At 41.1% G+C, this 27045-nt stretch overlaps 1 protein-coding gene across 1 annotated transcript in view; it reads left to right on the top strand.

The window, feature by feature from the left end:
• The first annotated feature begins 551 nt into the window (after positions 1 to 551).
• Positions 552 to 27045, top strand: part of LOC105860251 (adhesion G-protein coupled receptor F2) — a 47794-nt gene continuing 21300 nt past the window's right edge. Inside the window, exons 1-5 of the mRNA XM_076003583.1 lie at positions 552 to 695; positions 16109 to 16205; positions 17624 to 17724; positions 22174 to 22216; positions 22922 to 23073. Coding sequence (XP_075859698.1) covers positions 17653 to 17724; positions 22174 to 22216; positions 22922 to 23073 — 267 coding nt within the window. The 5' untranslated portion in view covers positions 552 to 695; positions 16109 to 16205; positions 17624 to 17652. The remainder of the gene's footprint in view (positions 696 to 16108; positions 16206 to 17623; positions 17725 to 22173; positions 22217 to 22921; positions 23074 to 27045) is intronic.

The raw sequence follows: 27045 nt of genomic DNA, 5'->3' as shown, positions 1-27045 counted from the left end.
CCTTTTCTCATGCCCATCATGGGTTAGCAGGGCCTTCTGCTTGTCACAGTTACTCAGGGTCCCTTGCTAATGGAGTAGCTACCATTAGAAATTATTAGCCACCATCCCACTTAACCACAAGGAGGTTGGGAATTGTGCTGCTACCTTGTGCTCAGAAGCAAGGACAGCCAAGAACAATTAGGGAACCATAATACCATAATCCTAGTGACCAGAAAGCCAGCCAGCCAGTAACAGAGCCCGAAGCACAGGCACATGTGGTTTCCGTATCCCATCTTCAGGCTTAGGCCGATTCATGAGGACGAAATAGCTATGAGAGAGTATCACAGATAGCTGCTGCCACAGTCTTGGATCCCTTGCCAAAGATGGAAGCCACTGCCTTTTGTGAGAGTTGATGTGTGTCACCTGGCGTGTGACTCACCCATTCTCCAGCTCTGTGCCCCTCCCACGCAGGGAGCTACTCCCATGCAGGACTCGTTGGTCAGGCTGCAGCAGCTGGCACGTGGGGCCGGGCCTGTGGGAGGGCAGGCCTCAGCCCGGGAGCTGCCATTCGGTGCTAAGTGGACTGCTCAGAGGTGCGGGAGCCCAGCCTGCTGGTGTGTAGCAAGAGATGACGGAGAGAAGCCTCTAATGCCCGGATCCCCAGCTGCCAGGGAGTGGGGCGAAGTTGCCGGTGACTTCGTTGTTGGCCAGCCACAGTGAGTAGTAAGAAGAGGTCCTCCTTTTCCCTCCAGCGACTTCCTGTGGAGAGGAATTTCAGAGAGGAGCAGACAATTATAATTCTGTGTTTGCAAGGCTTTGGTAATTTGGTGTGTAATTAGTAACTTACACAGTGAATAAGTATTAAGAAGGAATTTGGCAACTGGGAGGCGCTTTACATAATTCAATAAGGGTGCTAATCTGGAATGAAAATACTTTTGTTGTCATTTATTGTTCTCTGATTTTCTGTGCTCCTCTGAACCCATCCAAACTGGACTTTCTAAATGACATTTTTCCCCCCTGATAATAGCCAAATGACTAAGTGCAAATACAGAGGTTAATGAAGTATTTTAATCATTATTTTGCCTCATCAGACTTTGTAATCTTTTATTCCACGATTTTGACTTTTTATTAAGGTATCACTAACCTTAAATCCTCCTTGAAAGTAGAAGAATATTTTTATACCTTCTCAAAATATCCTGTACCTAGAACGATTAACCTATGGCACTGAGAATTCTTGGTCCTAGACATTCTTTTCCTCAGGTTAGACTTTCTCAAGAGGAATGTAAACGTTGGGGAAATTTCTCTCAGTTCATAAACTTGTCTTCATGGTGTCATTCTTTGCCTTGTGAGAGAGGATACCCAAACATGTACATTTCAATTGTCTTTCATATCAGTCCTTAAAATACTATTGTAATTGATGCTTAACTTTATTCCTTCCTGGTTCTGAAAGATTCTTTGTCAGTATTTGCTGAATGCTAATTATAAAAGTTTGGCTTCGCTTAAAAACTTTCATCCTTTGAATTTTTTTTATTTTTTATTTTTTTGAGATTTTGACAAAGTGTATTTTTCTCCCTTGAAGTAAACTTACTTACAGATAAAAGAGTGAGGCTTGAATTTATCTCACATTATTTTTGATTGTTTTACATTTCCTCTTTCAAAGTTTATTCATATTCTTACAGTTTGGAGAAACTGACTTATTGGTAGGTCAGATTAATGATTTTAAATATATTTCTGGGTAAATCGTTAGCCTTAAAAGACTGCAAAACATGTATTTTATGTCTTTAGGGATTGCATCCTAAGATTATATAGGACAAAATCCCATTTTGACAATATTTGCATAATATAGAGTTATAGCATTGCCTCTTTTTGCAAAATGAATACAAATTTGTAATCCGAAACTAAGACTTATTCAAAGATAACGAGATCAGGGAACAGCTAAAGGCCTGGTGACTGGTTGGTCTCTCTAAAATTGAACTGGGAGGAGGGCACAGGGGTTGGTGGCAGCAGTTTGCCATGGGTCCAGCTGATATAACAGAGTGCAGTGTCTATAAAGAAATAATATTTCTAAATATGTCCAAAAAAATAATAGAACCAACCAAAAATCAGTCTGTTTTTCATCAGTGGCATGTTTTGGCAATTCTAGCCTTTGTCAGTCATAAAACACTACTCCCTGTTGGGACAGACCATATCCACTGTCACTGACCCCCTTGGTACTGTCACTGACGTGTGTGTGCGATTTGACTTAACTCACTAGTGGAAAACAGTCTGCCTTAGGACGCAGTGGCTACTTCTAAAAACCTATAGTTTAGCAAGTGGGCTACCAATCCTATTATCTTAAGAATTCATGGCTTTTGAGTTTGTTATTTTTATGTATTTCTCATCTCTCAGGCCAGTAAAACCCCTGACTTTATTTTTATTTAGGGGTGAAGCTATAGAACCTTACTGCCTCTGTATATCATTCCTGAATCCGTTGACTGCAGTGCACAAATCCCTAAGTCACATAAGCCAAAGCCCAAAAGGTGATGATTCTCGGTTGTCTCGTAGATGCCGGGGCCTGGCATGCAGGGTCCCGAGAGTCCTCAGGACTCTGTCTTTGAGCTTTTCCCTTCTTGGTCCATCATCTTCATTGTGCTCTGTGGTTTGTGTTGGTCTCAGTCACCTCAGTCACATGTCAATATCATCTGGGGGGGGGGTGGTTTTTTCTCAATTCTGTACATTAACATCAGCTGGGGAGTTTAAACAGCCCATTCATCCCTAAATGTTAACAAGTAGCACAAGCCAGATGCAGGGGTGTGTAGGTGTTCACTGCTCTGTTCTTTCAATTTTTCAGTAGTAATGAAATTTTTCCAAATTAAGAGTCTGGGGGAAAATATGGGGGTCTGAACCTTACCCCCAGAAATTCTGATTCAGTAAGTCTGGAGTAGGGTGCAGACACTGGTATGTTTTAAAAGCTCCTCTGGGAATCCCAACGTCCAATCAAAGCTGGAAATTGCTGCTATGAGCTGCTGTCTTTTTCAGCTCCTCTCAATGAAGAGAGTGAGTCCCACCTCCTTCTTTCCGTCCAAGCTCCAGAATTCCTGGGGTGAGGACTCATGGGTCCCCCAGGGGCAGCTGCCATCTCCTAACACGGTCCTCTCTGGCCACACATGGTGTTCAGGTGGCTGCATACACGGTAAACACGGAAGGGCTCGCAGTTTCCAGAAAAGCGTCGGTAGGGGAGGGGATGGCTAGGCAAATACATAGTAATAATATTAACAGGAGTCCAGTGTACTCCCCGAACAGAAATGCAAATCGAGTCCCGAACGGCTAAATTTGAGAAAAACTAGCTGTTGTTAAGCCACAGCCATTACTTATTATTCCAGCTATTTTTTTTTTCAAATTATATCTTTGAAATGATGGAGAATTGGTCTTTGTTAATTTTTAAAATTTTATAGAGCAAAATACACATTATGTATATTTGATTACAACAAAAAAAGTTCCTATCCATTTTAGAGTAGTCTTTACAAGTTGCTATGCACGATAGTGTATATTAACAAATAATATATACAGGTCAATGCTTGGCATAATGTTCCAGGTTTTTAAAATATCACATTTCCTTAAAGATTCCCTAAATCATTTAATAAGCTGAGTTCTCCCCACTGCCTCACCCCTCCCCTACCTCAGTCTGTGTTTGGGGAGACTGTCTCTTGCCAAAGGTCTGCTAAGAATTCTGAGATCTAAGTGGTCTCAGATCATACTTGCAGTGGGAAGAGAGTAGCACCATCACTTCTGTGCATGCTTGGGCATGGAGACCTTTATGATGGTCCCCAATGCCTTGGATCTCAGGGTTCAGTCCTTGTTGCACCCTGAGTCACCCATGAATGTTCTGCCACTTCTAGGGACATTGGTTGGTATAGGAGCCGATGACCAGGGAGTTCATATAACCTGTTTCTTTTCCATGTGTGTGTGGGAGGACTCCTCCTCCCTTGTCCCAAATCCTTCTCTTTTTCCGGTATTTGTTCACTGTCACCACTTTTTTTTTTTGAGACAGAGTCTCACTCTGTTGCCCAGGCTAGAGTGCCGTGGCATCAGCCTAGCTCACAGCAACCTCAAACTCCTGGGCTCAAGCAATCCTTCTGTCTCAGCCTCCTGAGTAGCTGGGACTACAGGCATGCGCCACCATGCCTGGCCAATTTTTTCTACAGATTTTCAGTTGGCCAATTAATTTTCTTCTATTTCTTAGTGGAGATGGGGTCTCGCTCTTGCTCAGGCTGGTTTCAAACTCCTGACCTTGAGTAATCCTCCAGCCTCAGCCTCCCAGAGTGCTGGGATTACAGCTGTGAGCCACTGCGCCCGGCCTCTGTCACCTCCTGAGCCAGGTGTTATACACAAACAAAAGCCCAGGTGGGAATTGTTTTCTGGGCACCTAGCAATTTCTTCTTCGGTTGTGTAACACAAAAGCCTATAATAACCACTTGAGGCTGGGAGCTTGAAACTTTAAAAAAAATAGTCTGAGAAGATACCTCTTCTCGTTGTTGTTGCATTCTTCTATAGCAATGAGACAGACAGACAGACAGACAGACAGACAGACAGACAGACAGACAGACGCACACACACGCACACAATACCAGGAGATTATCCAGATTCAGGTCTGTAGTCCCAGAGCCATTTCTGTGCTTTGGTGAGCTGGTACTGGTGGGGCAAACACGAGATGCATGACGCTGATGCCAAACAGGTAACTGGCGACATGTTTCCAGCCTTTTCTGAAAAACGAACTGGGCTTCCTGGAGCAAGAACTGAAATTTGGGAGACAAAAGGCTCTGTGGCTTCTGAACGAATCAGAGCAGGAAGAGAGTGAAGGAAGAACACAGAAGGAGAGAGATGCGGTTTCCCATAGCTCTGAGAAGTGGCTGAGACTTGGTCTGACCCAGACAGTCTTTGGCCATTGAGAAAACAAAGGATCTGTGTGATCTACGTGGATCTGGCTACCAGAGAGGAGAGTGGGACACAGATATTTCGGCGTGGGCAAAGCAGGGCTGAGCACTGACACCCAAAAACCAGCAATGACTGCCTGTCTCCATAGAAGCTAGTGTGGTGGAAGTTTACCCGTGGATACTTCTATCTCAATGCCAGGATATCAGCTCAGGAGAGAAAGGAAGAGGAAAAGAAGGAGGAAATGATGAATTGATCAAAAGAGACCTAGTTGAATCTGAAAGTCAATGAGTTATCTTGTATGGACAATTTTCCATCATTGACTCAAATAAGGGTTCCAGTTTGAATTTGGTTATAATGCAAAAACTAGTTACACCTGTGCCCACCTGTGCCCACCTATGCTATACATAGTCATGATCTTTGTGTACTTGTTCTGAGTATAGACTTTGAGTACTGATCTTCCCCAGTTGATTTATCCAGAAGGCCTTGCCCTCCCCTAAAATGCTGGCTGTGCCTCTGAGAGACTCCCTCTCTTTCTCCAGAGCCCTCTGTGTCTTAGTTCTAGATTGCAGCTCTTCTGGGATCACATGCCAAAAAAGCCACTGCAGAACTTAACGTGGTGCAAAAAAAATTCCTTCCTGTTTAAGGACCAAATTCTACTCATGTCACCCTTTGAATAGAAACATTGATGCCATGATCATTTGTTTAATCATCCAGAACGAGAAAAAAATATGATATTTTCAGACATACAAACATTAAGAGAGTTTATCACTCACAGATCTTCATTAAAAGGAGTTCAAAAGGATACACTCCAGCAAGAAGTAAAGCAATGCAGAGAAAAGGGAGGCAATATAAGAAAGAATATGAAATGTAAGGAACCAAAGGGAGAAATGAGCCTCCAATATGGAGAACCACAGAGGATGGAAATACCCTCCAGTTTTAGGAGTTAGTTAGCTCCTTATTTTCATATTGTTTTTTTATTTTTGAACATACATTCAGAAGCATTTTTCTCTTTCCATTTATCAAATAAATTAGTTATAAATAATTATTCATAACTCTCCCATGTCTATATCTATAGCTATATCTGCATATAGAGAAGGAAAGAGAAAGAACCAAATTTGAGATGAAGCTAAAGTCCATAAATAATCACCAACCTGTTTTAAAAGCAAAAAAGATGGAACTAAAGCTCATAAAGAATCTGAAACTCTAACCTGTGATCTTAAAAACTTAAAAACATCACTGGTTCTGTGAGGATGCATATTTTAGTGTAATTGTTAAGCCATTGAAGTAAGAGATCCACATTTTTAATCCTTCTGCTGCTGTGTGATCAGAGTAGAGCTGCTAATCACTTAATATTTTCATTTTGTGAAAAAGGAAATAGAGTGATTATTCACCGATGAGCACAGTTATGAGAATTTATCTTATATAATTATTTAATTTAATTTAATGTTTTTAGAGACATCCGTAGGTCAGAAATCATTCTTTTGTGACCAACTGCTACATATTTGTATGCATTTTATAATAGTTGTATGCATTTAATATTAATTATACATTAATAATTAATATTATTAATTAATATCAATGTATGCAAATGATATTTGTATGCATTTTATAATAGTTACCTTATAACTAGTATGTATTTTTATGTTGGGCTTTTCCATTTCCAAGTCTTCACTCCTGAATGATGTAGTCCTGGGATGCTTCTGCAGAAGCATGAAGCATTATGGCACAATGTGTCATGCAGTGGCTATAACAACATGGGTGTTGCAGAAAAAAAATGATATAGACTATTGAAATCTGAACAATATGTAGTAGAAGTGCTTCAGGAAAAAATGTGCACAATGAAACTACATAAATCTTGAAACAAAATGTTAAGGCTACATGCTACCTAAATGTCAGCTTAACTCCCTCATTTCTTTGTTTTCAGACTTACCCCCTCTTCCGTATTTCCTCTCTTGATTGATGGCATTAAAATTGATTACTCTAAAAACATTAATACTGTCTTTTTTTTGCTACCTTTTTCATATCCTTTTTCCTCTAAACTTTTGTCTTTTTCTCTAAACCCAAGTTTGAATGGCATTCTGCTCTTCACTCCTCCCTTCTGCTCATTTGGGCATCAGGCCTTGTCGATTTTTCCTCTTTGAATCTGTGCCCCGCCATTGCCTTGGTTTGGGTCCTTGTTATTGTTCACCTGGAATGGCCTCTTCACTGGCGTCCTGGCTCCGGCCTCTGCCTTCTCACCCACCCACCGCACTGTTGGCAAAATAGTCTTCCTAAAATGAAATCTGGTCCTGTCCTTAAGGCATTTCTGCCGGATTACCTCAAATCTTTACTTATGTTGATACTTTATAGTACTTTTTTATTGGTATCTCCTTGCTTCCAGCTCCTAATTCATTTATGAATTTCATGGAGTGGTTTTAATTTTTGAAGTTTTATCTTGATATGTCGTCTTATCTTTTCTTCTTTAAACTCATGTGTAATAGAAAAACCATGCTCATATTGTTCTGTATCTTAAGCTAATTGTGAAGAATTTCCTTGTGAATGCGTGTGCACACGCACGTGTGTGTGATGCTGCTAACTTTGATGTTGGGTTCTTTGGCTGGCTGTCATGAGTTCTGCTCCTTTGTGCTTTTCTCCAAAGTATTTCTCTATAATTTGCGTAAATTACTCCAATGCACTGCAGGTGACTTTTTGACTGCTCTCTTTCCACTGTTTCACTGCTTCATTCAAGGTTTGAGTTCTGGCTATGTGGTGCTCTATGCACTTTTCTGCAGACTGCAGGACTGGCAGGAGGAAGATGAGCTCCACAGCAGAGCTGATACTTGGTGTGCTAGTCGAGCTCTCAGCTAGAAAGAGGCAGCACTCTCAATCGGATTCACCTGAAGAGGATTTAGCTGAAAAGAATGAAACTGAAGAGAATTGAATGAAGAGATTCCATACAGAAGTGCAGGCAGGGCTAAAGGACCCAACAAGAAAAGCAATGGGAGGAGTAGCAGGAGTGGCAAGCCAGTATTCTCCTTTGGCCTGAGGCAGCAAGAGGCAAGAGGAGGAAAATATTGGAACCAGGTGCCAACTGGTTCAAGAGAGAACACCCAGCAGGAACCGTAGCCAGAGAAAAGCAACCACTGCTAGAATCTTGACCATGGAGGGAGGGAAAATGAGGATTATGTATCCTTCTCTTCCTATCCTGCCACACTCTAATCTCCTAGCAATGACTCCCATTGAACAGAACTGGAAGCTGGAGGCAAGAGAGTCTACAGAGCTCAGCCTCTTGGGCAAAGAGCAGGATGCAGGACAGAGAATAACAGTTATGGGTGACAGGGACAGATGGAGAATCCCCCACCCCCCTGGGCTCAGCTGTCTGAGACTGAGGTTTTGTGCAATGCACAGGGTCAAAATTGACTCCATTTTCATGGGTTGTACATGCCCATGGCTGATGTCTTAAGGGTCTGGATTATTTCTTGGACTCTGGGTTTAGCCCTGGAGTCTTCACTCCCACTAGAAAGAGACAGTCTCACTGCTCCCTCACCCAACTCACAGTGTATCCCCAGCATCCAAGACTAAAATTCTTCAGTTAGATGAGGAAAAACAAAATAATTGTCACATGTCGCTTCTCTCTAGATTTCTAGGCGTTAGTGACATTTCTGAGTATTTGGTCTACTCTAGAGTTTGGTTATGAGGGAAGAGAAAAGGAGAATAAACTTTAGGAGCTGTGCTCTGCTACTATATTCTACTCCATTCCAGAATTTTCTATTTCTTTCCTTTAATGGTTTTTGAATCATCCTTTTAAGTCTTGTCCCCTTTCTCATTTTGTTACATGTCGAGAAATTTTTGGTGGTTATTAATATTTTGTCAGGTGCTGGACATTTTCTATGATTAATTTCCAAGTGGGCGAGAAAATCTCTATGGATTTGCATAGAACATCTCATTGACTGTTTCTCCTATTAATATTATAAAATTATAATATTATGTAATATCCTGCTACTACCTCATACTAATATGTTACCAAAACCCTTCATACGTGTTTTTAATGTTTGCATATTATTCCTTTATATAGATCTATCATAATGTACTACCTACTTTGTTATTGTTTGACTTCTATACTGTTTCTGTACTCCTTGTTTGCTACTATATATACAACTGCCATCAACAAACTTGTACATTGTCCTTTTTTCTGTGCTCCCTGTTATTTCTACAGGACAGAGTTCCAGAAGTGTGGCAAGTGCTGCAATAGTTTGGATTTACCTGGTTATTTAAAATTCCCCACCGAATTTTGTATATTTTTGTAGTTTCTTTATCCTGGCAGCCCCTGGCAGTCAGATGAAATTCTCTCTTTGGTTTTTTGGTGACTCACGAGGTGGCTGAGTCTCAGGGCACACCTTGACCAAGTGCCCGACGTGGATGCCATCTGCACATGCTCATCCTTGTCTACTGTTTACCTTTCAGATGTGAGTAATCCATCCTTACTCAGCAGTGCTTGAAACCTATGTGCAAAAAGAGGCAAGTATCTAATTCAAAAGGTTTAGAGAAACTGCCAGTGCTCAGAGAAACCAATGAAAATGATTCAAACTTTAAAAAAACTTCTGAGCTTCTGGACAAAACTGAGGGCTCACCCAAACATAGGAGCAGGTGGCTCCATGAGTGTGGTTTGGGACACGGAAAGTCACCCTTCCTGCCAAATATTTGGTCTGTTGACCTGAGATAGTGCCTAGACTTCCTGCTGTTGGAGGGGCTGCTTCTAGAAGATCCCTGTTACAATGTACACTTACCCGGGATGATGAAAACTACAGAACTGTGGCCAGGCGCTGGGGCTGCATTCACAACTTGGCAATCTGTTTGATACAAGAGGCTTAGCTGTCAACCTACCTTGGCTTTCAACATGCTTCCTCACCAAGCTGAACCATTTCCAGCTTTTGGCTTAAAGGGAGAGATGTGCTATTATTCCTTTCACTTGAACACCTAGAGGTCACTATAAGCTTATTACTTGGCCTAATTTCAATTCTGTTGTGTCTTAGGGAATAGGGAGGAAGAGAGGGAGGAAGAGAGACAGGGGCATGGCCAATTGGTGGAGCAGTCAGAAACACACACAGCATTTATCGATTAAGTTCAGCATTTTATATGGGCGCGGTTCGTGGTGCCTTAAAACAATCACGCCACTGATCACAGATCAACATAACAGTTATAATAATAATGAAAATGTTTGAAATATCGTGTGAACTACCAAAACATGACAGAGAGACACGAAGTGAGCACATGCTGTTGGGAAAATGACACTTGTAGACTTGCCTAGCACAGAGTTGCCACAAACCTTCAACTTGTAACAAACACGGTGTCTGTGAAATACAACAAATTGAAGCACAATACAACAAGCTATGTCTGTATAACTTCCTAATAGTTATGAGGTAGGCAGAGAAGGAATAATTTTTCCTTTTTTATCAAAGAAGAAATTTTGGCTCAGATATTAAGTGGCTTTCCCAAGGTTATATCCCAAGTTATTGGAAGAACCATATTCTGTTTTGACTCCTGATCCAGGGCTCTTTTGACTACGTCACTCATCCATGTCCTCCTTTCTGTCCTCAATGGAGACGCAAATGGCTGATTGCCATCTCTAGCAAAAAACTAAATAAAAACCCCCAAAACAAAAAACCCAAAACCAGTACTAAAGGTTTTATTTTCATTTCTTTTCTTTTTTTTCTTTTCTTTTCTTTTCTTTTCTTTTCTTTTCTTTTCTTTTCTTTTCTTTTCTTTTCTTTTCTTTTCTTTTCTTTTCTTTTCTTTTCTCTTCTCTTCTCTTCTCTTCTCTTCTCTTCTCTTCTCTTCTCTTCTCTTCTCTTCTCTTTTCTTTTCTTCGTTCTTTTGTTCTTTCGTTCTTTCTTTCTTCTTTCTCTCACTCTGTTGCCCAAGCTAGAGTGCCATGGCATCAGCCTAGCTCACAGCAACCTCAAACTCCTGGGCTCAAGTGATCCTCCTGCCTCAGCCTCCCTAGTAGCTGGGACTATAGGCATGCAACATCATGCCTGGCTAATCTTTCCTTCTAATTTTAGTTGCACAGCTAATTTTTTCTATTTTTAGTACACATAGGGTCTCACTCTTGCTCAGGCTGGTCTCACACTCCTGACCTCAAGCAATCCTCCCATCTTGGCCTCCCAGAATGCTAGGATTACAGGCATGAGCCACCAGCCTTCTATGGGAAGAAGATACCATCTAAGACTTTCATAGCTAGAGAGAATAAGTCAATGTATGGTTTCAAAACTTCAAAGGACAGGCTGACTTTCTTGTTAGGGGCTAATATAGTTGGTGACTTTAAGTTGAAGTCAGTGTTCACTTACTGTTCTACAAATCCTAGGGCCCTTAAGAATTATGCTAATTCAACTCTGCCTGTGCTCTAGAAGCGGAACAACAAAGCCTGGGAGTCAACACATCTGTTTACAGAATCCTTTACTGAATATTTTGATCCCACTATTGAGACCTAGTGCTCAGAAGAATAGATTCTTTTCAAAATATTATTGCTCATTGACAATGATCATCTGGTCACCCAACAGCTCTGTGGCGGATCTACAAGGACATTAATGTTGCTTTCATGCCTGCTAACTCCCATGGATCAAGGAGTCATTTCCACTTTTAAAGACATCTGCACTTGGATGTTCATAGCAGCACAATTCACATCTTGTTTTCACAAGATGTGGAAACAACCCAAGTGTCCATCAATACATGAGTAGATTAATAAAATGTGGTATATGTGTACCATGGAGTACTACTCAGCCATAAAAAACCATGATGAACTAATACCCTTTATACTATCCTGGATGGAGCTGGAGCCCATTATTCTAAGTGAATAGACTTTTTCATTCACAAGAATGAAAAAGCAAGCACCACATGTTGGTACCACAAGTACCAACCATTAAATTGGTACTAATTAATCAACACCTATGTGCATATATGGAAGTAACATTCATAGGGCATTGGGCAAGTGGGAGGGGGAGGAGTGGATGGGTATATTCACACCTAATGGGGTACAGTGCATGATGTCTGGGGGTTGCCCATGCTTGTAGCTCTGACTTGGATGGTGAAAAGGCAATATATATAACCAAAGCGTTTGTGCCCCCGTAAGATTCTGAAATTTAAAAAATTACATTTTGTAAGGCTATATAGCTGTCATAGATAACGATTCCTCTGATGGATCTGGGCAAAGAAAATTGTAAACCTTCTGGAAAGGATGCATCATTTTAGCTGCCATTAAGAACATTTGTGATTCATGGGAGGAGGTAAAAATATCAACAGTAACAGGAGTTTGGAAGAAGCTGATCCCAACCCTCATGGATGACTGTGAGGGATTCAAGACTTCAGTGGAGGAAGTAACTGCAGATGTAGAAATAGCAAGAGAACTAGAATTAGAGGCAGAACCTGCAGGTGTGACTGCATTGCTGCAGTCTCATGATCAAACTTGAACAGATGAGGAGTTGCTTCTTATGGATCAGCAAAGAAAGTGGTTTCTTGAGTAGAGTGGAATCTACTCCTGGTGAAGATGCTGTGAACATTGTTGAAATGAAAACAAAGGATATAGAATATTCCACAAGCTTAATTGATAAAACAGCAGCAAGGATTGAGAGGATTGACTCCAGTTTTGGAAGAAGTTCTACTGTGGGTAAAATGCTATCAAACATCTCATGCTACAGAGAAATCTTTCATGAAAGGAAGTGTCCATCAGTGTGACAAACTTTATTGTCTTATTTTAAGAAATTGTCCCAGCCACCCTAACCTTGGCAATCACCACTCTGATCAGTCAGTGGCTATCAACACTGAGGCAGAATGCTCCACCAGCAAAAAGATGGTGAAAGACTTGCTGAAGAATCGGATGACTGTTAGCATTTTTTAGCAATAAAGTATTTTTTAATTAAGGTATGTCCATTGTTTTTTAGACATAATGCTATTGCACACTTAATATACTACAGTATAGTGTGCACATCTTTATATGCACTGGGACACCAAAAAATATGTTTGCCTTGCTTTATTGCAATCTTAGCTTTATCACAGTGGTTTGGTACTGAACCCACAGTATCTCCAAGGTATGCCTGTACGTGAACCTATTCTGAAAGAATGAAGCTCCATTCAAAGATCAGCTCTTTCTTATTTTAGAAAAGCACATGACATAAAAAAAAAAAATCCCAGACCTGGGTTCAAATCCTAAATATGCTGCCTGCCAATTGTAAGATTGGGCAGGGTCCGCTTTTAGCCCCTTAATTTTGGAAAATTGTGGAAGTCATTTTAGTAGCATGGAATTGCTTGATGGCGTTAAAAAAGCTAGAGTAGGCATAGTCCCCAACACAGAGTGAACAGATAATAGCTGTTTGTCTTATTCTCTTCTTCCCTTTCACAATGTCTGTCTTCAGGCAGGAGAGATGGATTGGTCATTGACCAAAGAGAAAACAGATGGTTAATGACAGACGCTGTGGACTCATCCTCCTCTGAGATCACCTGAAGTGTGTACCCACAGCCTGTCTGGGAACTTCCGTAGCACTTTGTGAAATCTCACTAGAAATCTCAGCAATTCGTTACAAAACCTCATCATGCAAGTAATAGCCGCAGACTGTCGGCTGACAAAGCTAGTGATTAAAACACTCCTGGTTGGCTGATAAAGTTCTGTCTGGAGTTTTGTTTACCTTTTTGATTACCATGGTTTGTGACTGCGAGTCTAATACTTGTTTTTTTTTTCTTAATCAAGAAATAAGGGTTCAAGTTGTAGATGTTTTGTTAGAGTAATTTTGTAAAATTCCTCCTCTCCATTGCGTGTGTGTGTGTGTGTGTGTGTGTGTGTGTGTATGTGTGTATTTTTCAATTAAGCAAACGTTTATTTCTGAAGGGGCCATACCTTGAACAGGTCCCAGCATGTGGCTCACATGTTTGGTCTCACGTAGTGAGCTGTTGCCTGTAGCCAGTCAACCATATATGGCTTTGAGGTGCAGGAATTCTGCACAGAAATAGGAAGAGAGGTTTTGAAATTAAATTGCTAACAAAGATGAGAATCCTTTGTGGAATCTGGAACCGTGGAATACTTCCTGTCATGCAGATTAGACCAGCTTTGACTCTTAGGGTCTTTCCTCCTATGGAAAGCAAGCCTGGATCTATCCAAGTTCCCAGCCCCAACCCCTCGGGCTGAGCGTCAGGAATCCCATTATACCCTGAGTTCCCTGAGTGGGTGAGGTGGCGGAGGAAAGGAAGCCATGCTTGTGGTTGTTTCATTTCTAGCTGCTAGGACATTGCTTGTGAACGAAGGGCTCATTTTTTGTCTGGTGAACAAACACATACATTAACACCTTAAGTGCACTTCTTCAGGTTTGGAAAGCAGAAAATGGGCAACGATGGGAAAGTATATTCTAGGTTTGATGGTTGGAAATGTTTCTTTGCAGGGTCGCCATCATATCAATCTACTTTGCTGTCTTTTTTTTGTATATATGTATTTTTTAATTAAGGAAAAGTGAAAATAGTTTCTTAAATTTTATTTTTTAAAAATTCGAACACTTTGTATTTGGCAAATTTCACCTTGGGAAATTTCAGTACTGATGTAATTGCTTTATTTTGGGGGGGGTGTGAATCACATGAAGTGACTTTTTTTTTTTTTTTTTTTTAGATTGTGCGTTCTAGAGAGATAAGCCTTTTCTGAAATAAATGTCTGTAATGAATTTTTTGGCTTAGGCTGCATGAAGCCAACATCTCAAATATTTGTTTGAAAGGCAAGAGTTACGCTACAGCCACTCTTGCTGACTTGGGGAAGACGTTCTACACATCTGTGGTTTTAAAACAAAATGGGGACAGCAGCTCTGGGTGGAAAGATCAGACTTAGACTACTGCTTTGACATGGCACCTTTTTGCTTCTACTAAATTTTCTGCTTCATAGAACTGAAAAAAGAGCTAACGACTGTGGTTTACCGTCAACAAATCTGGAAGCACAGTGGTTTTTATTTTATTTTTATTTTTTTGAGACAGAGTGTCACTCTGTTGCCCAGCCTAGAGTGCCGTGGTGTCAGCCTAGCTCACAGCAACCTCAAATTCCTGGGCTCAAGCAATCCTCCTGCCTCAGCCTCCCGAGTAGCTGGGAGTACAGGCATGTGCCACCATGCCCGGCTAATTTTTTTTTTTTCTGTGTATATTTTAAGTTGTCCAGCTAATTTCTTTCTATTGTTAGTAGAGACAGGGTCTCGCTTCTGCTCAGGCTGGTCTCGAACTCCGGAGCATGAACAATCCACCCGCCTTGTCCTCCCAGAGCGCTAGGATTATAGGCGTGAACCACCGCGCCTGGCCAAGAACAGTATTTTTATTCAAGCCCAGATTAAAATGTGCCACTTTATATTTAAAGAGCAATTTTATAAGCTAAATACAAACAACAACAACAACAACAAAAACACACCCAAAAAACTTTAGGAAATATTTCTTCCAGTTAAATGAATTATGAAAAAGCTAAAAAAGGCACTAAAAATTAGAGTCACGCTGTTGCTGAGACCTGAGGAATGGCAGCATTTCAGAGTCGTAGTCCTCAGTTCTTCTCTAACAAGGTAGACATGTGTAGTAAAGGAAGTGTTAAAAATTCTGGGCTCTGGGTAGCTACCAAAAGGCCTGCAAAGTCTGATGAAGGTCATTCCCACAGAAGACACAAAGTGCTCATTTTGTCAGACATAGAAACATAATGTTAGTAATAATTTTACCAAAAAGCATTTTTGGTACCAATTAAAACAACTGTATTTAAAATTTAAAGCAAAATGACACTATAATAAACAAAGAATTTTTTTTTCATTATTGCACATCAAATTTTAAGCAAACAGAATGATTTTCATCTTGATTTGTAGAACTCAAGCTAATCATTTACCTTCCTTGCCTACCCCTCCCCCCCTTTTTTTGGAAATCTACTTGAGATTCTGGGCCGAGCAGTGCTAACTTTGTGAATATTGGTTGTCTTGTGTCATTTTCTAAATCATTTCTTTAAAAATTAGCTTTACTTAAGAGAAAGAACATTCTGTATGATAAGAATTTTAAAAGACAAAGTTAACTCAATTCAGAAAACCGTGGATTCATTCTCAGGCTGTATAGCCATTATGTCAACAAATTCATCAATGGCTTTAATTTTTTTCCAAATTTGATGATTTTACCCAAGGTGTTAACTGCATTGGTGATGATTTTTATAGGTCACTTTGATGATTTTCTTTCTTTTTTTTTTAAATTTCAGAATATTACAGGGGTACAAACACTTTGGTTACATAAACTGCCTTTGCACTGCCCCAAATCGTGCCCATACCCTGGATGGTGTGCACCGCATTCATTAGGTATGGATTCACCCATCCCCTCCCCTTTCCCACCTGCCCGACACCCTATGAATGTCACTTGCCATAGGTGCACATTGGTGTTAATTTTGATGATTTTCATCTATTTGAATGACTTAGGTTAGATTAAAGGATACAAATGTGGCTGGCAATTTTACTTGAAATTGTGTGTCCATCTGTGTTGCTACTAAAGACATTTAAAAGTGATGAGCGGTAAAGTAATTCCTTTGGATAAAAACTACAGCTGTTCAGAAAACTGTATTAACAATAGGCTGAAATAGGAAATGCCAAATATCTTAGGTAATCATTGGATTTCAGTGGAATTTCAGCCAGGTAAATATTTCAATGCCAGAAAATTTGATTGAAATGTCAATTTTGCCTAGTCATTAAAATAATGGCATTGCTATAGAATTATGCATAATTGGGCTAAAGATTTCTTCTTGGCTGAAAATGGCCAAAGAGCAAATATCAACCATCGTGATAGCTCCTGGCCTTTGTTGATGACATGCAATTCTTCTGAATCCTTTCACCTAAAAGTAGAAAAAATCAAATACCTTTCAGAGACAATCTCCTCAGGATAAAAAATATTAAAATTATTAAAGTTTAATATTAAAATTCTTGACTGAGGTAAGTCCTCTGTAAAGCATGGATTCTGATGTCAATGGTCAGCTCTTCCCACCTTCCTTATTTCACTGACTCCCTTTCTTCCTCCCTTTTTTCCTCCTTCCTTTCTCTTCCTGTATTGAGTATCTAGTGTGCCCACCATGTGTTGAACACTTTTCTAGGTGTCAAAGAATTAATTTTGTTTTGATTTCAGTTCCAGTAGAAATAGCAATAACCGAGCATGCCTAAGATTGGTTTTGCAAAAAATTTCTACCTACCTACATAAATACAGCTCTAGAGTCAGGTGAAAATGACAGAGAAGAGGCCAAGCCTGGGGCTTACTCCCCTTCAAAAGATATTTCCAGGCTGAATTTGCCCATAGGAACCCCAGCTCACCTTCTACCATAGCCACCCACACATTTCTCAGCCTTGCCTAACCCAAAGACTGAACCATCATTCCAAATCCCTGAACACAGGCCGCCATTTATTATGTCCTGGCAGGCAAGTTGAAATCCAGCAAGTAGCACCTTCCTTGGGAGGGATTCCCATGTTAGGTGTGACGTGCAAGCTGACAGCAGAGGCTGGGAAGTATCTCTGCAGTTGTCCCTGCCTCCCAGTGTGTGCTGGTACCCACACCTCCAGGCAAGCTCCTGGTGAATGAAGTCCATGGGAGACCACAGGGACAGGCCACCACCTTTGGAGCAGACGTCTGAGCAGACAGCCCTGAGACGGAGCCCAGTCTTGTAGGCTGACTGTGTGGCATGGAACTACGAAAGCTTCAGAATAGAGACATTCTGCCTTTTTATTTATTTTTGCAGAAGCAAGAAAGTCAGCCGTGTGGAAGACAATGACTCATACGCTTTGGCTGTGCTGCTTGGTGTTTCTTTTGCCCACAGAGTCCTGTAGGATATTATGCCAGGTAAGAAAAGGGGAACCAGTGGAGGAAAAACTGACGGGGGGGACAAGAAAATCCATCAGTTAACCAGCTCTCAGTTACCTGAGAACTGAAGTATAAGAAGGAGATGGTGTGAGAGATGGCCCAGCCAGGAGAATTTGCAGCCACAGATAACCAAGTACCATTTTCACCAATAACTAACAAATGAGTTAGTTATTGTTTTGTTAGTTATTGTATTGTTTCTGTCAACCTTTTTTCTGTAAGTTCCTGAGATGCAATGATGCTCAAATGATTTAAGGGTAATGCACTCTTCTTTCCATATCCTCTGAGAGCGAAGCTTTCAGTTGCTCATAACTAAGGGTGCTACCATTTCCTGAGGGGCACTTGAATATGTGGGGGTGGTGAGGGTTGACACAATGACCAGGAAGTATTAATGGCATTTAGAGGCGAGACCTAGGAATGGTCTGGCACAATGAAGCATTGTTCCATCCCCAAATGACAATAACATCTCCTTTGAGAAACCTGATAGTGAACACCACGGACAGGCTAGAGGAGCAATGAGCAACTCGGGTAGTCCATGGTTAAGCAAGGTCTAACTGGGGTGGAGTTTGTAGCAATGTACTGCTTTAAATTTTGTGGGACAGTGAGCCCTATGGCTCTTTCTGGAATATTTTTCCTCATACTATAAGTCATCTTAATTTCCCTATTAGTCACTTCTTTAAAATAAGGTGTGGAGAAGCTTTGAGAAAGAGAGTATATAAAAATGTTTCAAACATCTTTGAAAGACAGTATTATTATTTGACCACAAGATCTGGAAGGGAGCTTTGAGACCAACTGGTGAAGCTCCACTCCCTTATTTTATAGATGAGGAGACTGAGTTTAATGATCTGCAATGTGATTCACTTGAAGGACACACCTACCATACCTGCTTAGCTACAGGGCCACGGCCAGAACCCCTGTTTTCAGATTCTCAGCTTCTTGCTCTTTCCATTTTAATGTGTGCCTTCTTAACAAGAGCCTCCTTAGGAAAAAATGACTTGGGAAGTTCTTTCCAGGAGTTTTTAAAATGATATTTACTTTACCTTCTAGTTTGCTCTTGAATGGGAATCTTCTCCATGCCCCCAACGCTAACCTGGTACCTGGTTTCTGGGAAAAGTTAGAGATTCCTTTGCAAAGACCCTTTTCTGGAGGCATTCCAGCCTCACAGCTCTGGTACTATTTCCTCCCTCCCTTCCATTCCCTCATTCATACTTTTCTACAAGACAGAATGTGGAAAGTAGATAGAGCATGCGAGGTTGGCTTTGTTTTAATTGATTATTTGGATTCAGCTTACCAGGACCATTCTATCCTTTTCTTCTCATTATACAAGTTGCTGGATGCTCAGCTGCTGCCCCCCATCTGCCTACACACCCAGGCAGCTCAGCAGGTTTGAGCAGGTTGCCAGTTTGCAAGCATCTTTTTTTTTTTTTTCTTCACCATATTAGGTTGGGAATTGTTGGTATCTGAAGCCAAAGTGGTCCATACCAGATGTCACCCTAGAAATGAAATGCGCAGAAGAGTTGTATATGATGTGATCTGGCAAGTTAGCTGGGCAGAAATGAATCAGATCCTTCACTTAAGAAGGCAGAGTTTCCACAACTCCTTGTAAACAGCATACCAAGACTTTCTGCCCACGTACCTGATTAATAAAATGTGACTTCACTGGAGTTTGTTTAAGGAGTTGAGTATCATCCAGAGTTGTTGGCTTCTAACCATATTTATCATAGTGTATGAAGAAGACCAAAGTCCTAACAAGATGGGTTTTGATTATCTTAAGATGCCTGTACGTAGCTTCCGCACATTCCTTCTGCATGTTGCACTTGGACGTAGGCTGGCTTTTCAGAAAGAGCAGTGGTGTAGGAGTTTGGAGAGCTAAGTTCTAGCCCCATCTGTAAGAGTAATTTTCTGCATGGCCTTGTGCAAGTCCCTCCACTACCAAAGCCTCAGTTTCCTTATTCCTAGAATAAGGGGGTTGGATAACCCATAAGTCTTCTAAAACTCTAACAATATTATTTTAGCACTCTTGTTTAATGGAGGGACTTCAATTCTTCTACTGATATAATAAAATGCTTAATTCTCTTGCCTATAAGATGAGAAGTCATCTTACATCAATGATTTCAAGGATGTTGTGTTTCATGAATCCTCAGTGATACCTGCTTCATCTTGGAGAGACCTCAATTCTCAATTCAGATTCTCCCAAGTTCTTACTTGGTAGAGAAAGGAGGCAATATTCAGCCTTGTTTCTTGATAGCATAGAGAGAAACAATGTAGGGAAGAAGAAACCCAAGAATTGACATAAACGCCAAGAGTTAGTCACATAGCCGGGTCACTGAATTTTCAGTTTCTTACTCAGTGGCTTAGATTTTAGAACCCAAGTTGGAATAATTGGACCAAGGCTTTTCCTAGCCACTACAGGGCTCTTGTCTGGGGCAGAAAGAGGAAAATTTAATCTCTTTCTCCTCATACACACATATACAAATGCACATATACACATGCACATATATGTCAGCATAGCCATACATCCTACTATGCATAAATACACATACACACATGCTAATATGTATATATACACATAAACATATATGTTTAAGACCCTGGGATAGCTTAAAGGGATATAAAAAAGCACAATACACAATCCATGTTCCTAAGGAACTTATGATTTAAGTGAGAAGATAATACATAAATACATATGCTTACATAAAATAGCATGTTAGAAAGCAAATCAGCAGATCAGTTGAATACATGCCAAGCATAGAATGTACAGTATGGTTGTATGGATAATAAGTCCAACAGGAGCAAGAGGAAAAGATGTATCATTTATAGAACTAGACTGGGAAAGACTTCTTGGAAGAGGAAAACTTGAACTTTGTATGTAATCGACACTCAGCAAGTCCATGTTCAGAATAATGACAGTAGCTGAATCTTGTGTTTAAGTACTTACACTATTCCAGGACCTGTTGTAAGTGTTTTCCATAGATAAGCTCATTTAGTCACCATAAAAATGCTCTAGAATAAGTACCACACAATTATAGTGCTATGGTTCCGACCCTACTTTATGATTGAGGAATCTGAGGTTCAGAGAGATGAACTTTCCCAAGGTCTCAAGTGAGGGTATTGAGATTTGAACCCAGGTGTTCTGCTCCCGGTATATCCCTTGTCCACAAGGTGACACTTTCTCAGAGAAGGGTCAGGAATGGTCTGGATGGGTGGGATAAAGAGGGGGTTCTAACTGGGAGAGGTGGGAATGCTCACAATAGGGAAGCACTTTTAAAGAAAAAAAATACAAATTCAAAAGAAAAAAGAAAAAAATTACAAATACGAAATTAAGGGGAAAGTGAACATTTGCTTATAATGAGAAAAGAAATCACAACAAATTTCAAATTTAGAAATAATGACATTTACATTTAGTAATTATTTAGCATTATTCAGTAATAAGATCAGTAAAATAATATTTTTATTAATTGTTCCTACATTTTTTACTACACATTTGTATGCCAATGATTTTGTAATTTTTTTCATTTAGAAAATAGAAAGATTATTCAGGCTTTCCTCGAGCTCTGCTGATCAACTTTGTTTCTTACTATTACTAGTTTAGAAAATTATCTTTCGGTTTCCCAATTCCTTGTTAGTAATGCCATGTAAATATGTAGGACTGCTGTCAAATCTGGGAAAAGTTCTCTCAGGTTTCTTTCATATGTGAGCTGCGAGGTATCAGGGCACTTAGAATTTTCTTGTTCTGTGACTAATTATAAATACTCTTAGAATTAATGCCACCTATGTGTTGATATCCTCACTGTAATGCAAAATTGACTGGAGACTACATAAGTATATCCTATTGAATCCAAACTAAATGTATCCCCAACTGAAACTTATGCAGATTCCATAAATAGGTACAGCCTTTCTAGTGATACCCCAAATGAGGGAGAGTATGAAGAAGGTAGAATTGAAATAGCAAAAAAAAAAAAAAAAAAAAATATATATATATATATATATATATATATATATGGTGGTCTTGCCAGATGGTGGATGGTTAAACGATTTTACTTTTGGAAATTTATAAAACACATGATCATGTGAACACACTGCAAGACTCTCTCCTAAGGCTTTGAAGGGGCCCCTACAAGCAAGGGACTCTGAAGCTTAACTTTCGTTAACTTCCTGCTAAGTCCACCTCTGCTCACAACACATTTCCTGGGCAGAATGTGGGCCATCTTTGCTGGAGAGAGAAGTGGGTTCCTTTTGAACTGCAGTGGAGAGCTGTCCAGGCTGATGGGAAAACGGGGCCATGGGCCCTGCTTCATGGACTCAGCGTTTGGTGGCCCTGCTGGGATCACAGCTGATTCAGATGTGGTTCTTAGTCCATGACTAAAGTGAGCTATTCGGCTGGCATATTGACAAATGATTTTGACATGAGTTTTGGTTTTCCCTTTCTAGGCTGCCAACAAAAGCAAGGAGAAGGTGTCTGCCAGGCCGCACGGTATGTTGGCAGCAGTTACTAATCACATGGACGTTTTGCTGTGTATCTGTTGTAACAGAGCGCCACTCTCAGCCCTGTGTCTCATGGTGTGGCAGATGGAACCCCTTGGTGGCTTGCATTTAGAGTCTGATTTTTTTCCCCCTCTTATTAAATTGTACCTTTGGCCCAAGCCCTGTTCTTCTCTCTTCCCAGCCCCCTCTGCTCCATCCTGGTCTGATAGTTCTTTGCCATAGATCCTTTGGATTGAGCCAACTCAAACTGGGGCAGTAGCTAGCACGGGTCTGGAGAACTCGTTGATGATGTAACTCCCTATAGAGTTCTGGGGTTGGGAGGCTTGTAGGGCAGTGGATTCCAAACTAGGGCTGATGTGGGGTGCTCCAGGGGTCTGAGCAAGTACTCAGGGGTCCCTGTGGGGGTGTGAGAGTGACAGTCTTCCTTCTTACTTCCAGTGGGGACAGTTCCACTTTTATCTATTTTATACACTGGCATTCAGGATAAGCTTTTGTTGGAAACAATAGGATTTTGTTGCTGAAATATATGGTGACTACTGATCCATTTCAATTTTCCTCTACTTTACAAAGAAAAGACATCTGATGTCCACAGGATTTATATGACTTCGCTTCAGCGACACCTTGGTGGTTGGCCCGGGGCAGCCCGGAGCTCAGATTTTTCCATCTGATACAGATACGCCTTTTATTTTCCCAGGTGTATGCGATGGTGTCTGTGTGGACAATTCCTACTGTACTCAACCTTGTCCTCCAGACACTCAGGGAACGATGGGGTTTTCGTGTAGGAAAAAGAAATGGCACAAGATCACGGATACCTGCCGGACTCTTAATGCCTTCAACATCTTCGAGGTAATATCCTTTCTCTGGCTGCGTGGATTCTAACGCGGGCTCTATGAGCAAAGTGGAGCCTCCAATTAGCAGTGCATATTGTCTTCAGGAAGAGAGAGGAAGAGCACGAGGCAGGCTGGCATGTGGGTGTGTTTGTCCCCTCACCCCCTGCAAAAATGGCATTCTGACCTTTGGGCATGTAAAAGTTTGTGCTTAGTCCCCTGAACCCTGCCAAGACTTGAAGGCACCTGATCATTTAGGTTAGAGCTAGAAGAGGTGCCTAATATTGTCATGGTCAACTTCTCTATCTTCAATACTCCAAAGCCTCAATGCTCAAGTGTCCTTCCCTGACCAGTGGCATTCCCAAAACCTTGACAGACATATGGGATTTGGACCCACCCAGACCTGCCGTATCAGGACCTGTATCATCACCTGTCAAATCCCCAGGTGATGTCTGTCCTCTTTAAAGCGTGAAACGCAAGACGAGCTAAAGGGAAGGACTATGATCAAACTGACATATTTTCTCACACACATACACTTCAGTAATTTTACATTTTAAAAATCAAATTCTGGCTGGGCACGGGGGCTCACGCCTGTAATCCTAGCACACTGGGAGGCCGTGGCGGGCGGATCGCTCAAGTTCAGGAGTTTGAAACCAGCCTGAGCAAGAGCAAGACCCTGTCTTTACTAAAAATAGAAAGAAATTAATTGGCCAACTAAAAATATATAGAAAAAACTAGCCGGGCATGGTGGCGCATGCCTATAGTTCCAGCTACTTGGGAGGCTGAGGCAGAAGGAATGCTTGAGCCCAGGAGTTTGAGGTAGCTGTGAGCTAGGCTGATGCTATGGGGACTCTAGCTAGGGCAACAGAGTGAGACCCTGTCTCAAAAATCAATAAAAAAATAAATAGAATCAAGCTCTTTATTTTAAATTTAAAAAAAATCAAATTATAATAAATAAAATCAGCTCCAATGCTATTTCTTTTCTTTTTGTTGCTTTTTCTCCTTTTCTAGTAGGGGCTTTACCTTTCTGGAATTCAGCTCCGAATTTCTTCAGAGGAGTCTATGCTTTGGCATTTCTTTTGTTTAAGGAACACCCCCATTCTCTGTGGGGAGTGCCGGTGGGTGGTATACCAGAAGTCCCTGACTAGACAGGTTGGCTACCCTTGACATTCGAGAGGCCTGAGCAAAGATACACATGGAGACCCACATACCATATGCTTTAAGATTCAGATGCTTTAAATCAAGCTCATAAACTGCTAAGTAAAATATATTCTATCTGCTTCTTATCTCAGATTCCATCTTGTCCCTCAGGGGCAATGGACGGCCAACGCCATACATCTATAACCCTGAGCACGGTGCCCCTTGGCCACCCCTCAGGCCTAGGGGTGGACACACTGGTGGCATGGTCCCTCCTTGGCTGCACAGACTTAGGGAAGAAGCCCATGCAGGCCCTGCAAGTGGGCTTGGAGGTGTTAAGGAGGGAATTCAGGTGTTCAGAAGCAGGGACATAGGCTCTAAGGAGGCATATCTTCTAGGCCCATGGACTCCTTGCCTTGTGAAAGGGCAGGCTGGATGAGGCCCAGAAAGGGGTCCTCTAAAGCAAGGGTCAGCAAAGTTTTTCTACAAAGGGCCAGATAGTAAATATTTTAGGCTTTGTGGTCACATGGTCTCTTCCGTGACTATTCAACTCAGCTGTTGCAGTGTGAAAGCAGCCACAGACAATACTTAAATGAATGAGCTGGCTGAGTTCCAGTAGAATTTTATTTATAAAAAACAGGCAGCTTGTTACATCCTATCTGGAAATAGTCTGGACGTTCAATGAACATCCATCACTTAATCTAGCTTAGCAAAACTCGGAAGGGTATAGTTACCAAAAAGATTTGAGTAAACCCCCTCAAGTAAATATCTCATAAAACATAATCATTATTGAAGATTCATTTACAAACTTTTATTCCATTCATATCCACTCTTAAGAATTATATTTGGAAAGACTTTAGGAGATACTAGACAAATCTAGCTACATGCCAAGCTAAACTTTCTATCAACCAGTTTTCCAATACTGCATGCCAGGCGAGTATCATAGAAGCAAGAACTCTAAAGCTAAATACCTGTATATTTTGCTGATAACTCAGAAGACACAGCCATTCCCATCAAACTTGCAATATTATATTTATCCCATCTACCAAAAGATTTTTTTTTTTTTTTTTTTTTGAGACAGAGTCTCACTTTGTTGCCCAGGCTAGAGTGAGTGCCATGGTGTCAGCCTAGCTCACAGCAACCTCAAACTCCTGGGCTCAAGCGATCCTCCTGCCTCAGCCTCCCAAGTAGCTGGGACTGCAGGCATGCGCCACCATGCCTGGCTAATTTTTTCCCTATATATTAGTTGGCCAATTAATTTCTTTCTATTTATAGTAGAGACGGGGTCTCGCCCTTGCTCAGGCTGGTTTCGAACTCCTGACCTCGAGCAATCCGCCCGCCTCTGCCTCCCAGAGTGCTAGGATTACAGGCGTGAGCCACCACGCCCGGCCTACCAAAAGATTTTTAAGTCATGTGAACTTGAAAAGCATTTGGGCTTATATGTATGAGTACTCATTTATTTATTTATAAGCCAATTTTTTACCATGAAGACAATGTACAGACAGACAAATATATAGCTGTATATCCATAAAAACACAGACAGACACAAATGAAAATCCTATAGTTTTAATTTTAAAACTTTAGCCATGAGTCAGGTAAAAATACAATGAAAGAGTAATTAGATTCAAACTGTGTCTCTGTAAATGGAACAGGCTAGAATTTATCTGTTCCACCTGTCTAAAGCCCTTCCCAAATTTTAGAAAAAACAGGGTAGCCGATTTACATATCAAACAGAGAGAATTTAAGCTTTTTCAAGAAGGAGTTTTGGTGTGTTAGAGGAAGATTGAAAATGCATATTGGCTGGGTGTGGTGGCTCACACCTGTAATCCTAGCACTCTAGGAGGCTGAGGCAGGAGTATTGCTCAAGGTCAGGAGTTCGAAACCAGCCTGAGCAAGAGTGAGACCCCCCCTCCCCCCCTCGTCTCTACTAAAAATAGAAAGAAATTAATTGGCCAACTAAAAATATATAGAAAAAAACTAGCCAGGCATGGTGGCGCATGCCTGTAGTCCCAGCTACTTGGAAGGCTGAGGCAGGAGGATTGCTTGAGCCCAGGAGTTTGAGGTTGCTGTGAGCTAGGCTGATGCCGCGGCACTCTAGCCTGGGCAACAGAGTAAGACTTTGTCTCAAAAAAAAAAAAAAAAAAAAATGGATATCAAGGTGGCATAAAATCATAGAAATTTATCACAAGATTTTTACAAAGAAACATATAGGTGAGCCTAGAGAAAATTTAGAACCCTTTTTGAAATAACCAGCAGAAAGAGTGAAAAAGAAGGGAGTAAAGGGCAAAGCAGAGGTGGCTAAAAAGGGGTAGGACAGAGGTCTCCAACCTTTTTGGCACTGGTTTCATGGAAGACAATTTTTCCGTGGGATTTGGGGGTGGAATTCTGGCAGTGACGTGAGCCATGTTGATCGGCTGTAAATACAAATACAGACAAGAAACTTCGCTAGTTTACCTGCCGCCCACCTCCTGCTGTGCGCCCCTCTTTCTGGTTTCTTAAGTTCAATGGAAGACAATTTTTCCATGAACGGGGTTGGGGGCAGGCAGCAGAGTTCTGTGGCCTGGTCTCTCTCACAGGCTGTGGTCCCGTATGGCCTTGGGGTTGGGGATGGCAGGTCTAGAAGAAGACAGACAGCAGGCTAGTGAAGAAGGGTCTCTCAAACAAAACAAAACAAAACAAAACAAAACAAAACAAAAACCCAAAAGGAGGCTGGACACGCTAGAAGCTCTGGCATAGTGGGGCGGGGGAGGGGGAGCAGGGGCAAGATATGTAACCCTAACAATATCTGTACCCCCATAATATGAAGTAATAAAAAAAAACAAACCCAAAAAACAAAAAAGCAACAAACAACAAT

This window comes from Microcebus murinus, chromosome 5 (genome assembly GCF_040939455.1).
Source record: "Microcebus murinus isolate Inina chromosome 5, M.murinus_Inina_mat1.0, whole genome shotgun sequence".
Taxonomy (NCBI): domain Eukaryota; kingdom Metazoa; phylum Chordata; class Mammalia; order Primates; family Cheirogaleidae; genus Microcebus; species Microcebus murinus.
Note: the sequence above shows the minus strand (reverse complement) of the source record. Positions and strands in the feature narration are given on the sequence as shown.